Here is a 13,752-nt window from a genome sequence, read left to right on the forward strand (position 1 = left end):
GGGTGTGTGAGGGGCTGCTCACCCTGGGGGCGGGGGGAGGGGGTGTGAGGGGCTGCTCACCCTGGGGGGTGGGGGGGAGGGGGTTGTGTGAGGGGCTGCTCACCCTGGGGGTGGGGGGAGGGGTGTGTGAGGGGCTGCTCACCCTGGGGGCAGGGGGAGAGGTTGTGAGGGGCTGCTCACCCTGGGGGGCGGGGGGAGGGGTGTGTGAGGGGGCTGCTCACCCTGGGGGCAGGGGGAGGGGTGTGTGAGGGGCTGCTCACCCTGGGGGTGGGGGGAGGGGGTGTGTGAGGGGCTGCTCACCCTGGGGGGTGGGGGGGGAGGGGTGTGAGGGGCTGCTCACCCTGGGGGGTGGGGGGAGGGGGTGTGAGGGGCTGCTCACCCTGGGGGTGGCGGGGAGGGGTGTGTGAGGGGCTGCTCACCCTGGGGGGTGGGGGGGAGGGGTGTGTGAGGGGCTGCTCACCCTGGGGGGCGGGGGAGGGGGTGTGAGGGGCTGCTCCACCCTGGGGGGTGGGGGGAGGGGTGTGTGAGGGGCTGCTCACCCTGGGGGTGGGGGGGAGGGGTGTGTGAGGGACTGCTCACCCTGGGGGGCGGGGGGAGGGGGGTGTGAGGGGCTGCTCACCCTGGGGGGTGGGGGGAGGGGTGTGTGAGGGGCTGCTCACCCTGGGGGGCGGGGGGAGGGGGTGTGAGGGGCTGCTCACCCTGGGGGGCGGGGGTGTGAGGGGCTGCTCACCCCTGGGGGGGCGGGGGTGTGAGGGGCTGCTCACCCTGGGGGGCGGGGGGGAGGGGGTGTGAGGGGGCTGCTCACCCTGGGGGGCGGGGGGAGGGGGTGTGAGGGGCTGCTCACCCTGGGGGGCGGGGGGAGGGGGTGTGAGGGGCTGCTCACCCTGGGGGGCGGGGGGAGGGGGTGTGAGGGGCTGCTCACCCTGGGGGGGCGGGGGGTGTGAGGGGCTGCTCACCCTGGGGGGCGGGGGGAGGGGGTGTGAGGGGCTGCTCACCCCGGGGGGTGGGGGGAGGGGGTGTGTGGAGCCAGTCACCTGGTCACTCAGGCAGTGACCTCTGCCCAGGCATGAGTTTCACTGACACTGATCCCCCCCCCACCCCACTCCCCCACCTCTGGCTGTGACCTGGGCTGGTAGGGCTGGGGCTGGGGGATAGCCCGAGCAGTTTCGAGTTGCCCCACGCCCTACCTGTCGGCCGTGGTCTGCAGGAATTGCCGCACCAGCAGTTTGATTTTGGTGATGTTCCTCCCGACCTGCAGGATCGAGTGGTTCTCCTCAGTCTCCGAGTAATCAAAGGGATAGACTGAATCCGGACCAACGTGCTTCTTCCCGATTATTCCTGGAAAAGTAAAACACGCCGGAACAATCAAAAATACACCGGGAGAAATAGCCAGCTAATGAGCGTCACTGTGGGCTACTGTCTATAAATACAGCCAGAAAAGACCAAACTTCAAATGTGAGGAAGTTGTACTGAGGACCGCAAGTCTGGAACCAGTCAGAGAAGGCAAACTACAATTATCAGCAAGGACAGAAGAGACAGAGCAGTTTGTTAACAATGGGATCACATTACTTAAAAAAAATAATGACCTCCATGAGATTGGGAAGGAAACAGTTCACGTTAACACAGGGCAAAGTCAAATGAGATGAGGGAGAGGAGGGTTTACGCTCAGTGAGATGCACGGACGAGGTGGGGGGGGGGGAGGGGGGTGTAAACTGAGAATTATGGTCAAAATCCCAGCGTTGTTACAGCAAAGGAGGAGGCTATTCGGCCCACTGTGCCTGACCCAGCTCTTAATGAGTATGGTTATCGAATGAGTAGGAGTCAGTTAGCTCAGCTGGTTGGACGGCTCCTTCATAATGCAGAGTGGCACCAACAGTGTGGGTTCAGAGTGGGACCATTCGGCGTAGCCATTTTGGCGCGAGCGATTCGGCACGGCGCAGACCCATTTTGGTGCAGAACTGTTTTGTAGTTATTATTAAAATAAAATATAACCCATTAAAACGCCATCAACAATTTTGTTGTCAAAACATGGGAAGGAAAAGTGCTCATATGATGGTTATATGTCCGTATTTGATAGATATGCTGCTGATAAGGGAACAAAGTTTTGGAGATGTGAGAGGAAGGACATTTGCAAAGCTCGAATTCACGTTATAAATGGTGACCGAGTGAAACAAATTAATGATCATTCGCACATCGCTTCGGTATCTAAGGTGGACAGAGATACCCTCATTTCAAAGGTAAACGTACGAGCTGCTGAAACTGCAGAGGGCAGTTTTATTATTTTTATTTTCTTTTTAACATTTTTACTAAGCAGGATAAACATTATTTTTCTTTTCATTGCTTTCATTAATGCTTTTAACTATACCTAAAAAGGAATAAATTCCGCACCGGCTGAGGTTAGGACGAAGGACTCTCCTCCTCAACCTCTCCCCTCGCCCGAGGTGCGGTCACCCTCAGGTGAAACCTTCACCAGTTGTCTCTCGGTAACAGGAGAGCAGCCCTATGGTCCAGAAGGACTGGGATGGCTTTACCTTTTATTACCCAATGATAATCCACTCACTCCACCAACTTGTTTATCCCTTTTTGGGGGTTCGACGCTGCGCACCTCACAGTTAATCCTTCATCCTAGTTTTATTCCAAAAGCAGGAGCGGGTTACACGCAGGACAGTGCACGGGGCAGGAGCGGGTTACACGCAGGACAGTGCACGGGGCAGGAGCGGGTTACACGCAGGACAGTGCACGGGGCAGGAGCGGGTTACACGCAGGACAGTGCACGGGGCAGGAGCGGGTTACACGCAGGACAGTGCACGGGGCAGGAGCGGGTTACACGCAGGACAGTGCACGGGGCAGGAGCGGGTTACACGCAGGACAGTGCACGGGGCAGGAGCGGGTTACACGCAGGACAGTGCACGGGGCAGGAGCGGGTTACACGCAGGACAGTGCACGGGGCAGGAGCGGGTTACACGCAGGACAGTGCACGGGGCAGGAGCGGGTTACACGCAGGACAGTGCACGGGGCAGGAGCGGGTTACACGCAGGACAGTGCACGGGGCAGGAGCGGGTTACACGCAGGACAGTGCACGGGGCAGGAGCGGGTTACACGCAGGATAGTGCACGGGGCAGGAATGTGTTACACGCAGGACAGTGCACGGGGCAGGAGCGGGTTACACGCAGGATAGTGCACGGGGCAGGAATGTGTTACACGCAGGACAGTGCACGGGGCAGGAGCGGGTTACACGCAGGACAGTGCACGGGGCAGGAGCGGGTTACATGCAGGATAGTGCACGGGGCAGGAATGTGTTACACGCAGGACAGTGCACGGGGCAGGAGCGGGTTACACGCAGGACAGTGCACGGGGCAGGAGCGGGTTACACGCAGGACAGTGCACAGGGCAGGAGCAGGTTACACGCAGAACAGTGCACGGGGCAGGAGCGGGTTACACGCAGGACAGTGCACGGGGCAGGAGCAGGTTACACGCAGGATAGTGCACGGGGCAGGAGCGGGTTACACGCAGGATAGTGAACGGGGCAGGAGCGGGTTACACAGATAGTGCACAGGGCTGGAGTGTGTTACACGCAGGATAGTGCACAGGGCTGGAGTGTGTTACACGCAGGATAGTGCACAGGGCTGGAGTGTGTTACACGCAGGATAGTGCCCGGGGCAGGAGCGGGTTACACAGATAGTGCACGGGGCAGGAGCGGGTTACATGCAGGACAGTGCACGGGGCAGGAGCGGGATACACGCAGGACAGTGCACGGGGCAGGAGCGGGATACACGCAGGACAGTGCACGGGGCAGGAGCGGGATACACGCAGGACAGTGCACGGGGCAGGAGCGGGTTACACACAGGACAGTGCATGGGGCAGGAGCGGGTTACACACAGGACAGTGCATGGGGCAGGAGCGGGTTACACACAAGACAGTGCATGGGGCAGGAGCGTGTTACACACAGGACAGTGCACGGGGCAGGAGCGGGTTACATGCAGGACAGTGCACAGGGCAGGTGTGGGTTACACGCAGGATAGTGCACGGGGCAGGAGCGGGTTACACGCAGGACAGTGCACGGGGCAGGAGCGGGTTACACGCAGGACAGTGCACAGGGCAGGTGTGGGTTACACGCAGGATAGTGCACAGGGCAGGAGCGGGTTACACGCAGGACAGTGGCCGGGGCAGGAGCGTGTTACGTGCAGAACAGTGCATGAGGCAGGAGCGGGTTACACGCAGGACAGTGCACGGGGCAGGAGCGGGTTACATGCAGGACAGTGCCCGGGGCAGGTGCGTGTTACATGCAGAACAGTGCATGAGGCAGGAGCGGGTTACGCGCAGGACAGTGAACGGGGCAGGAGCGGATTACACAGATAGTGCACGGGGCTGGAGCGTGTTACACGCAGAATAGTGCATGAGGTAGGAGTGGGTTACACGCAGGACAGTGCCCGGGGCAGGAGCGGGTTACACGCAGGACAGTGCACGGGGCAGGAGCGGGTTACACGCAGGACAGTGCACGGGGCAGGAGCGGGTTACACGCAGGACAGTGTACGGGGCAGGAGCGTGTTACACACAGGATAGTGCACAGGGCAGGAGCGTGTTACACACAGGATAGTGCACAGGACAGGAGCATGTTAGCCACAGGATAGTGCACAGGGATGGAGTGTGTTATGGGTTCTGAGGCATCAGGAATGACAGTGACAGTGCGAACAGAGTGAAATCAGTTTAGAATTCGGGCTCCATCTGTGTTGAAACCCTCACCTGTCTTGATGTGAGACTGACGGAGCAGTAACGGTAAACTTCTGACGGAGTCGAAGGAGTTGAAGTGGTGAACGGACTGGTGCAGTCCATACATCCCATTCTGATGCTGAAAAACACAGAAACGCCGGTCAAACTACTAGCGGAAATCTCTCAGCCTTTCTCAAGTCCACTCACAGCAGCACCCGGTCTGCACGATGCATCTGTGTGATACTGACACTCACTAAGAACCCAGGACCCAGGACTTGTCTCAGATCCCCAGTTCCAGATGTGAATGTCCACATGTACATGTCTGTGTGCATGCACAGGTATGTCTGCGTGTTCATATGTTCGTAACTACGTGTGCGTGTTTATGTCTACATGTGCATATTTGTACATATGTAAATGAATGTATGTATGTGCGTGTGTGTGTTTTGAGCTGGCCATACAGTTGGACTGTAGAAGTGGTACCTGCACAGTCAAAGTGAATAATACAGATGCAGTCAAAGGGAAGCCAGACAAGGAGCTAAGGGAGAAGGGAATGGAGGATCTTGATGGTAGATTTGAGAAAGATTTGATCAGAGGCATAAACATGGGCATGGATAGTTGGGCTGAATGGTCTGTTTCTACATTGTATATCTGTACCATATACATCTATATGTAACATATATGCAGTATCGTCCTACATAATCTTCGAGCAGGGCTGGTGGTCGGGGGTGGTAGTGAAAGCTTGTCCACTCACCCTCTACACGGTTATCTGCCTCGTCTCTATTCACTCAGCAGGAAAACTCAGCTCACTACCAGCTCCAGACAAACTCTCCCACTGCCCGGAAAATGATACCTCGGTCAAAGTAGGTGCAGGGAGACCGGCTCCCAAGGGAGAAACTCGGCACCACACCCATCCCTTTGGGAATGTCTTAGAGTGTGGGAACTGAGACAGTGCCCTTGAATGATTGGCTCAAGGGAGGGTGGAAGGAGCTGATTATTGCCAACACCTCCCCCACGCTGGGGTTCGAGCAACTATCCCGGCTTCTTGCTGATCCCAAGTCTGTGATTAAACAAAACAGGAAGGAAGTCGCTCTGCCTTTCAGATCTGCTGGCCCTTTCCCAGGATCGTGGCTGGTCTGTGCCTCAATTCCATTTGCCTGCTGTCATTCCAACCCTTGAAAACTCCAAGTGACCCCATGCCTCTGACAAACAGAGCTCCAAGTCTCTCCCAGCACTTCCCGTGTTCGATAGGTGTCCAAATAGACTTGGGGGGGTGCGGTGGTGATGTTCAGATGCAAAGATTTTTAAAATGCCACAAACAGGTGCAGAAACCAATCAAGAAAGCTCATGAACTGCTGGCTTTTATAATCCAAAGGATTAGAGTACAAGGATAGTAGAGTTATACAAACTCTAGTTAGACCCCGCTTGGAGTATAGTTAGTGGATCTGTCAACACACCTTCAGAAAGATTTATTGGCCTTGGACTGTATATAATGTAGGTTTTCAAGAATGGTTCTTGGGCTTTAGGGGCTAAGTTATGAGAAGAGATTAGGTTTTTTTTCCTCTAGAATTTGGAAATCTAAGGGGTGATCTGATTGAAGTCCTCAAAATATTCATAGGAAAAGACAGGGCAGATGAACGTAAACTATTTCCACTGGTTGGAGATTCTGGAATTAGAGAGCAGAGTCTGCGAATTAGGGTCAGACTATTCAGGTGAGATTTTAGGAAGCAACTCTACGCAGAATGGGTAGAAGATGTTTGGAATTCTCATCCAGAAATGATATGGAGGTGCCAGTGTTGGCAAAGTTAAAAATCACACAACGTTAGCTTATAGTCCCAACAGGTTTATTTGGAAGCACTGGCTTTCAGAAGACTGCTCCTTTATCAGGTAATTAGTGGGACAGGATCATAAGACACAGAATTTATAGCAAAAGATCACAGTATCACACAATTAAAATGATACATTGAACAAAACATAAATAAAACTAAAAGCAATGTGCTGAAAGCTAATACTCTTAATCCCTAAATTGCCTCAAATTGGTCAAACTACAGATCTAATCATAGCGTCAGAGTTTTACAGCATGGAAAGAGACAGTGGCTCAGTGATTAGCACTGTTATCTCACAGCACCAGGGTCCCGGGTTTGATTCCAGCCTCAGGCGACTGTCTGTGTGGAGTTTGCACATTCTCCCTGTGTCTGCGTGGGTTTCCCCTGGGTGCTCTAGTTTCCTCCCATAGTCCAAAGATGTGCAGGTTAGGTGGATTGGCCGTGTTAAATTGCCCGTAGCGTTCAGGGATGTGTAGGCTAGGTGCATTAAGTCAGGGGTAGGGGAATTGATCTGGACGGGTTACTCTTCAGAGGGTCGGTGTGGACTTGTTGGGCCGAAGGGCCTGTTTCCACATGGTAGGGATTCTATGATTCCAAATAAACCTGTTGGACTAGAAGCTGGTGTTGTGATTTTTAACTTCATCCAGAAATGGCAGAGGATACAGGATCAATTCTTCATTTTCAACTGGAGACAGGTAAATGTTTGTTAAGCAGAAAGTATTGAGAGATATGGGCTGAAGGCAGGTATATAGAGTGAGGCCACAGATCAGCCGTGATCTCATTGAACAACGGAACAGGCTTGAGGGGCTGATTGGCCTATTCCTGTTCCTATATTATTGGGAACAGCTCAACACTTACTGATGATGTGGAGGTGCCAGTGTTGGGACTGGGACGGGCAAAGTCAAAAGTCACATGACACCAGGTTACAGTCCAATGGGCTTATTTGAAATCACAAGCTTTCGGAACACTGCTCAGTCATCAGCTACTTCACCTGACCAAGGGGCAGCACTCCAAATGTTTCAAATAAACCTGTCAGACTATAACCTGGCTTCGCGTGGCCTTCTGACAATGCTCACTGAGTTTAAAACATGGTATGTTTTTGAGAAGGAGTCAGATACAGCACTTGAGGCTAAAGGGATCAAAGGATATGGGGGAGAATTTGGAAGAGGTGACTGAGTCAGATGATCAGCGACAATGACATGAATGGGGACAGGAGGTTGGAGGGGCCGAATGGTTCCGGCTCCTATTTTGTCTGTTTCTGTGTGGCATGAGGATCTCTTGGGCAGTGTGCTAAAGTTTTCAGCTATGAGTTGTTCTGCTGTAACACCACAGTTACTTTCCTTGTCAACTCTGTGCTGTAAAATCTCCAACAGACAATCGCTACACTGTACAACAGAAAGCTTGGGTTATCAAAACAGCGTCCACAATCCCCCAATCATGTTATAGCCAATTCACGCTGACGAAATATGTATTATAGCAGAACGACCTGCACTTTTACAGGATCTGGTAAAGACCATGAGAAACAGAGAGCACTGGGAATTGTTTTTAAACACCGTGGGCGGCACGGTGGCACAGTGGTTAGCACTGCTGCCTCACAGCGCTGGAGACCTGGATTCAATTCCCACCTCAGGCGACTGACTGTGTGGAGTTTGCACGTTCTCCCCGTGTCTGCGTGGGTTTCCTCCGGGTGCTCCGGTTTCCTCCCACAGTCCAAAGATGTGCAGGTCAGGTGGATTGGCCATGCTAAATTGCCCGTAGTGTTAGGTAAGGGGTAGATGTAGGGGTATGGGTGGGTTACACTTCGGCGGGGCGGTGTGGACTTGTTGGGCCGAAGGGCCTGTTTCCGCACTGTAAGTAATCTAATCTAATCTAAACATGTGGTAAAAGTACCTGTGGCAACCCGGTTAAGATAGCAGAGCGGCTGGGGGAGCAGCTGCTGACGGATGAGAAGGCGTTTCGGAAGATGACGCTGCGTTTGGAGAGCTCGTTGAGGTGTGGGGTCCGGATCGCTGTATTGTTATACACCTCAGTCTCGAAGCCGGCATCATCCGCTGTCAGAGCAAACAGGGAAGAGAGGTTACATCAAAACCCGCTCGTGGTCGAAGACTACCACAACTGACTACCCAAGCGCCAATCACACATTGACAACAACTTTACGTACAGCTCTGGGTGCCACACTCTCGGAGGCAGTGGGAGAGCATTCAGGAGAAGCTCACAAAAACAATTCCAGGAATGAGGGACTTCAGTTTTGAGGATAATCGGAGATGTTGGAACTGGAAAGGAAAAGGCTAAGAGCAAATTTGATAGAGGTTTTTAAAATCACAGGTGGTGTGGGCAGAGTGAAAAGGGAGAAACTGTTACTGTCCGTGAACAGATCGAGAACCCGACGGTACAGCTCTCAAGTGTTTTGCAGAAGAAGCAAGTGTGAGGTGGGGAACGGATTGTTGGCTGAAAGAGTTGTCAGTCTGGAACGCACTGCCTGGCAGTATGGTGGAGAAGGAAGTTTCAGTTCAGGTACTTAAGAGGCACTGAATTGTCATTTAAACAGAAACAATGTGCAGTTAGTTATGATGCTCAGAGAGCCGGTGACAACATGATGGGCCGAGTGGCTTCCTTCTGTAGTGTAACAATTCTGTGATTCTACGCCATTAGCAATGGTGTACTGAGCACTCACCAAACACTGTTGTTTATCATTTATATAAAACAACTCAGATGAGAATATAAGAGGCATGATTAGTAAGTTTGCAGATGGTGGAGTAATGGACAGTTACAACACTTCAAAGACATTTGGACAGCTACAGGAAGAGGAAAGGCTTACAGGGATTGGGCTAGGTCAGCATGAACAATTTGGGCTGAAGGGCCTATTTCTGTACTGTATGAATAGGAAGGGTTTGGAAGGATATGGGCTGGGTGCTGGCAGGTGGGACTAGATTGGGTTGGGATATCTGGTCGGCATGGACGGGTTGGACAGAAAGGTCTGTTTCCGTGCTGTATATCTCGATGACTCTATTCCCTGTCTAGAATGACAGTTAAGGTTTGAGGCTGGGAATTGTAAAAGACACTGTGGACCTGTGCTTACATTAAAGTAGGCACAGAGAAGATGATTCCAGTCATAGACAAGGCCAGAACACAGGGGCCAGCAATATTAGCTTCGACAGTCAATAATACATTTAACCCAAAATTCAGCAGAAAACGGAGTGGGTACAAGGTGATATAAGAGACATTGATTGAAAGAAATATAGACTTGGATCTAAATAGAACATTGGTGACAATTTTCTAATTACTCTGTTCAGATGTTTTTACACATCTTAGCAGCAGGCCTCCTGTCTCAAAGGTAGTATACTACCACAATGGTCATAGGGATGGACAGCACGGAAACAGACCCTTCGGTCCAACTCGTCCATGCCGACCTGTTAACCTAACCAAATCTAGTCCCATTTGCCAGCACTAAACCCTTCCTATTCATATCTGTGTCAGTTAGCAGTGTGGGTTTCTTTCTCTCTCTCTCTCTCTCTCTCTCTCCTGCACTGACCTCACCATGAGAGGAACCTTTGTTGGTTCCTCTCCCTTTTAAAAGTGCTGTTGGTTTGACTTTTTTTGCCTCCAAAGTTCCAAAACAATGCAACAGCATAGAAAACAGGAATTGCTGCTCCTGGAATTCGAGGAAATCACCTCCAGCTCCTCAAAAAAAAAAGGAGCAGCCTGTTACAGCCACAATATTTTCCCCGTCCTCCATCTCGGATTGCAGTCGTGAAGGAATAGAACCAATATGACCATTACACATCACCGTGCAAACCCTGTTCTTGTGATCTTAATTGAGGAATAGATACTGAGACCAACCCTGGGGATAACACCTGACTTTTTTGTCAGAGGCTGATAGATCTTGTACATCCATCCGCCTCCCCAAAAGGTCAGGCCAGATCTCAGCTTCATGCCTGGCGGAGAAAATAACCAGATGACTCCCAACAGTGCTGCACTCCCTCAGTACAGCAGCAAGGTGTCTGCCCTGATCTTTGCACTCCAGCCCTGAAGGGGAGGAGTCCTTGGGATCCAAGAGGTAGGCAAAGGGGGCGCCACATGAACGCAGAAGGTGCCAGGGTTAGAGATAGGAGTGTAGACGCAGTGGGGCCGAACGGCCTGTCCCTATGCTGGCAAGTTGAGGGAAAGGCAGGGAGGTGATTGAAGGAGAATGTTAATCTTGGCTGCTCACCGATGATAAGAAGCACATTCCTGTGTTTCTCCTGAGCCCAGGAATGACCGATTCCTAAAAGCAGCAAGCCCCAGACAGGGACCCCTGAAACAGCTGAGAACATGCTTCCCTTCCCCTCCAACACCCAGAAACTTCAAACACCAAGTGACAAACTTGGCTGGCCATGCAGCCCCGGGACAATTCCCCGATTATTCACTGACAGCAAACCGCGACTGAAGCGCTAACTCAATAAAACTAAATCGAATCAATGTCATTAAACCGAGCCAGCGATCCCCTCTCTCCCTCAGGAATGGCCAATTTCCCGGAAGTGAAAGATACATTTGTTGCTGATCACATGAGAGGCGGTCATGTGACCCAGATCCCCAAAATAATCCAGACACTGGAAGATCTCAGCCTGGCTCCAGGATGTGAGTGAGTAGGAATATGAAAGGGGGGGTTCTGACTGATTCTCTGCCTCCTGTCCAAGTTTGGAAACTTCACAAAGAAGTTGTTTGGTTTTAACTCTTTTTAAGACCACCTCAGCGTTCCGGGAGTTTTAATCGATACTTTAAAAGATTAAATCTGTTTTGTTTTCTTGTTAAAGATGTGTGTGTATCTTATTAATTTTGGCTTTACGATGTAACTTTTGTTGATGTGAACATGGTGACAATGTGAGTATTTATTTTAAAAATCAGTCCGATGATATTCTGTTTCTTTATCACTTCCCTTCTCGAGTCCTATCGGTGAATTTGTGGTCACTTGTCGGATCTATACTGTAACCTCGGATTGTTGCAATCTTCCTTGTAACAGTGCTGCACGATTGAGTCTACATCCTGCCTGGAGGATAGTGTCTTGATCATCTTCTGTTATCCCACCCCCGTCCCCCTTAAAGAAGGCCTATCGGCTCCACTGCATCTCTTTTTATTTCATAGAATTAATTGAAGAATTCATAGAATCTCTGTTGTGTGGAAACTAGTCCACACCGACCTTCCGAACAGCATCCCACCCATTCCCTTACCCTATTGCTCTACATTACCCCTGACTTTAATGCAGTCGAGGTGCTGGAAAAGCACAGCAGGTCAGGCAGCATCCGAGCTGCAGGATAAAGGGCTTATGCCTGAAACGTTGACTCTCCTGGTCCTGGGATGCTCTCTGGCCTGCTGTGCTTTGCCAGCATTACACCCTCCACTCTGACCTCCAGCATCTGCAGTCCTTACTTACTCCTCCCTGACTCATTCATTTAATTTACTGTGGGCAATTTAGCATGGTCAATTCCCCTCACCTTTTTTTAAATATTCATTCAGGGGATGTGGGCAGTGCTGGCTGGGTCAGCGTTTATTGTCCAGCCCTAATTGCCCAGAGGGCAGTTAAGAGCCACATTGCTTGGGTCTGGAGTCACATGTAGGCCAGACCAGGTAAGGATGGCAGTTTCCTTCTCCAAATGGCATTAATGAACCAGATTGGTTTATTGCACATCTTTGGGTTGTGGGAGGAAACCAGAGCACCCAGAGGAAACCCGTGCAGACACGAGGAGAATGTACAAACTCCACACGGACAGTCACCCGAGGCTGGAATCGAACCTGGGTCCCTGGCGCTGAGAGGCAGCAGTGCTAACCACTAAGCCATCGCGCTGCCGTAATTGGGGAGTGTGGTGGGACATTTCAGTTCCTCCTGACTTGACTGTCCTGTTTCAGTGTTGGGGTAATTCCTGATCTGAGATCTGTGTTCAGGAAGATTCTGTATTCTTTGAGTGAACTCAGTCAGAAGTCACATGACACCAGGTTACAGTCGGATAGATTTATTTGAAATCACAAGCTTTCACAGCACTGCTCCTTCATTCGATGAAGTTGACACAGTTCTCAAGTGTTTCCCCTCTTCTGGGACTATTGGACCTGAAACGTTAACTCCGATTTCTCTTCACAGATGCTGCCAGACCTGCTGAGCTTTTCCAGCAATTTCTGTTTTGGTCTGATTCTCAGCATCTGCAATTCTGTTGGTTTTTACTTGGCAAGGTCAGGGTATTTAAACTTCTTTTGTCAGAGAGTTTCCTGTGTGCTGTGTTTTTATTGAGTGATTTTTTTAATAAAAAACAAAAAATGTTTAATTTGATCATTTTTCAGGTGTCTTTGGATGCCTGGAGGAGATGGGGACCAAACTGGACAGCCGTGGACAGCTCTTGCCTGAAACGCCGATTCTCCTGCTCCTCGGATGCTGCCTGACTGGCTGTGCTTTTCCAGCACCACACGCCTAGACTCCTGATCTCCAGCATCTGCAACCTTCACTCTCTCCTAGCCGCGGAGGTGACTAAGTTACCCTAGGGATTTGGACACAGTCCGTGCCAGTGGGAAAATCCCATCAGGAAGAATAGGTGGAAACCAAGACTCCAGGCGGTGCCAATAAAGTGCCCTGATCACCCCGAGGTGACTGGAACACCAGCCATGAGCTCTGTAGTTAGGAAATTCTGCTCCTATCACACTCTGAAGAAGAGGCTCCCCATCCTGCGTTGGCTGCCCCAGTATAGCCTTCAGTGGCTGCGGATGGATTTACTGGCAGGGCTGACCGTGGGCCTGACTGTGGTGCCTCAGGGCTTGGCCTATGCTGAGATCGCTGGCCTCCCTGTTCAGGTAAGCAGCAGTCCTCTGGGGGTGGAGCATCCAACCTTGGCTGTGTGGGAGGGAAATCAGTTCAACCGCTCTCGCTCCTGCCATGAGGAATTTCTCGTCCATTGATTGGAGAGGAGAAGGCAGGGTTTTGATGAAGGTGCTCAAAACCATGAGGGGTCTGGACAGTGTAGATAGGGAGAAACTGTTCCCATCGCTGAAGGCGTTGGGAATCTGAGAGCACAGATTTAAGGTAATCGGTAAAGGACATTTGGGCGATATGAGGTAAAACGTGTACAACAACAGGTCTAGACAGGTAAATAAAAACCAAAAAGAACTGTAGATGCTGTAAATCAGAAACAAAACAGGAATTGCTGGAAAAGTTCAGCAGGTTCTGAGGAAGGGTCACAACTCGAAACGTTAACTCTGA

The 13,752-nt window shown here is 51.5% G+C and overlaps 2 protein-coding genes across 5 annotated transcripts in view; one reads left to right on the forward strand and one right to left on the reverse strand.

Annotated features, from left to right (window-relative positions):
• The window catches only part of sgsh (N-sulfoglucosamine sulfohydrolase (sulfamidase)), a 23,091-nt gene extending 12,056 nt beyond the window's left edge, over positions 1 to 11,035 (reverse strand). The window contains exons 1-4 of the mRNA XM_072558791.1: positions 10,744 to 11,035; positions 8,424 to 8,584; positions 4,744 to 4,849; positions 1,188 to 1,338 (exon numbers count right to left, since the gene is read on the reverse strand). Coding sequence (XP_072414892.1) covers positions 1,188 to 1,338; positions 4,744 to 4,849; positions 8,424 to 8,584; positions 10,744 to 10,846 — 521 coding nt within the window. The 5' untranslated portion in view covers positions 10,847 to 11,035. The remainder of the gene's footprint in view (positions 1 to 1,187; positions 1,339 to 4,743; positions 4,850 to 8,423; positions 8,585 to 10,743) is intronic.
• A 63-nt stretch (positions 11,036 to 11,098) lies between these two features.
• slc26a11 (solute carrier family 26 member 11) overlaps positions 11,099 to 13,752 on the forward strand; it is a 28,942-nt gene continuing 26,288 nt past the window's right edge. Inside the window, exons 1-2 of one of the 4 annotated variants that reach the window (XM_072558797.1) lie at positions 11,099 to 11,150; positions 12,843 to 13,346. In XM_072558797.1, coding sequence (XP_072414898.1) covers positions 13,161 to 13,346 — 186 coding nt within the window. In that variant the 5' untranslated portion in view covers positions 11,099 to 11,150; positions 12,843 to 13,160. Of the gene's footprint in view, positions 11,155 to 11,230; positions 11,394 to 12,716; positions 12,735 to 12,842; positions 13,347 to 13,752 lie in introns of those variants that run through there. The other 3 variants (XM_072558796.1, XM_072558798.1, XM_072558800.1) reach the window with 3 other exon arrangements.

Source organism: Chiloscyllium punctatum, chromosome 39 (assembly GCF_047496795.1).
Source record: "Chiloscyllium punctatum isolate Juve2018m chromosome 39, sChiPun1.3, whole genome shotgun sequence".
In the NCBI taxonomy this organism is placed as follows: Eukaryota; Metazoa; Chordata; class Chondrichthyes; order Orectolobiformes; family Hemiscylliidae; genus Chiloscyllium; species Chiloscyllium punctatum.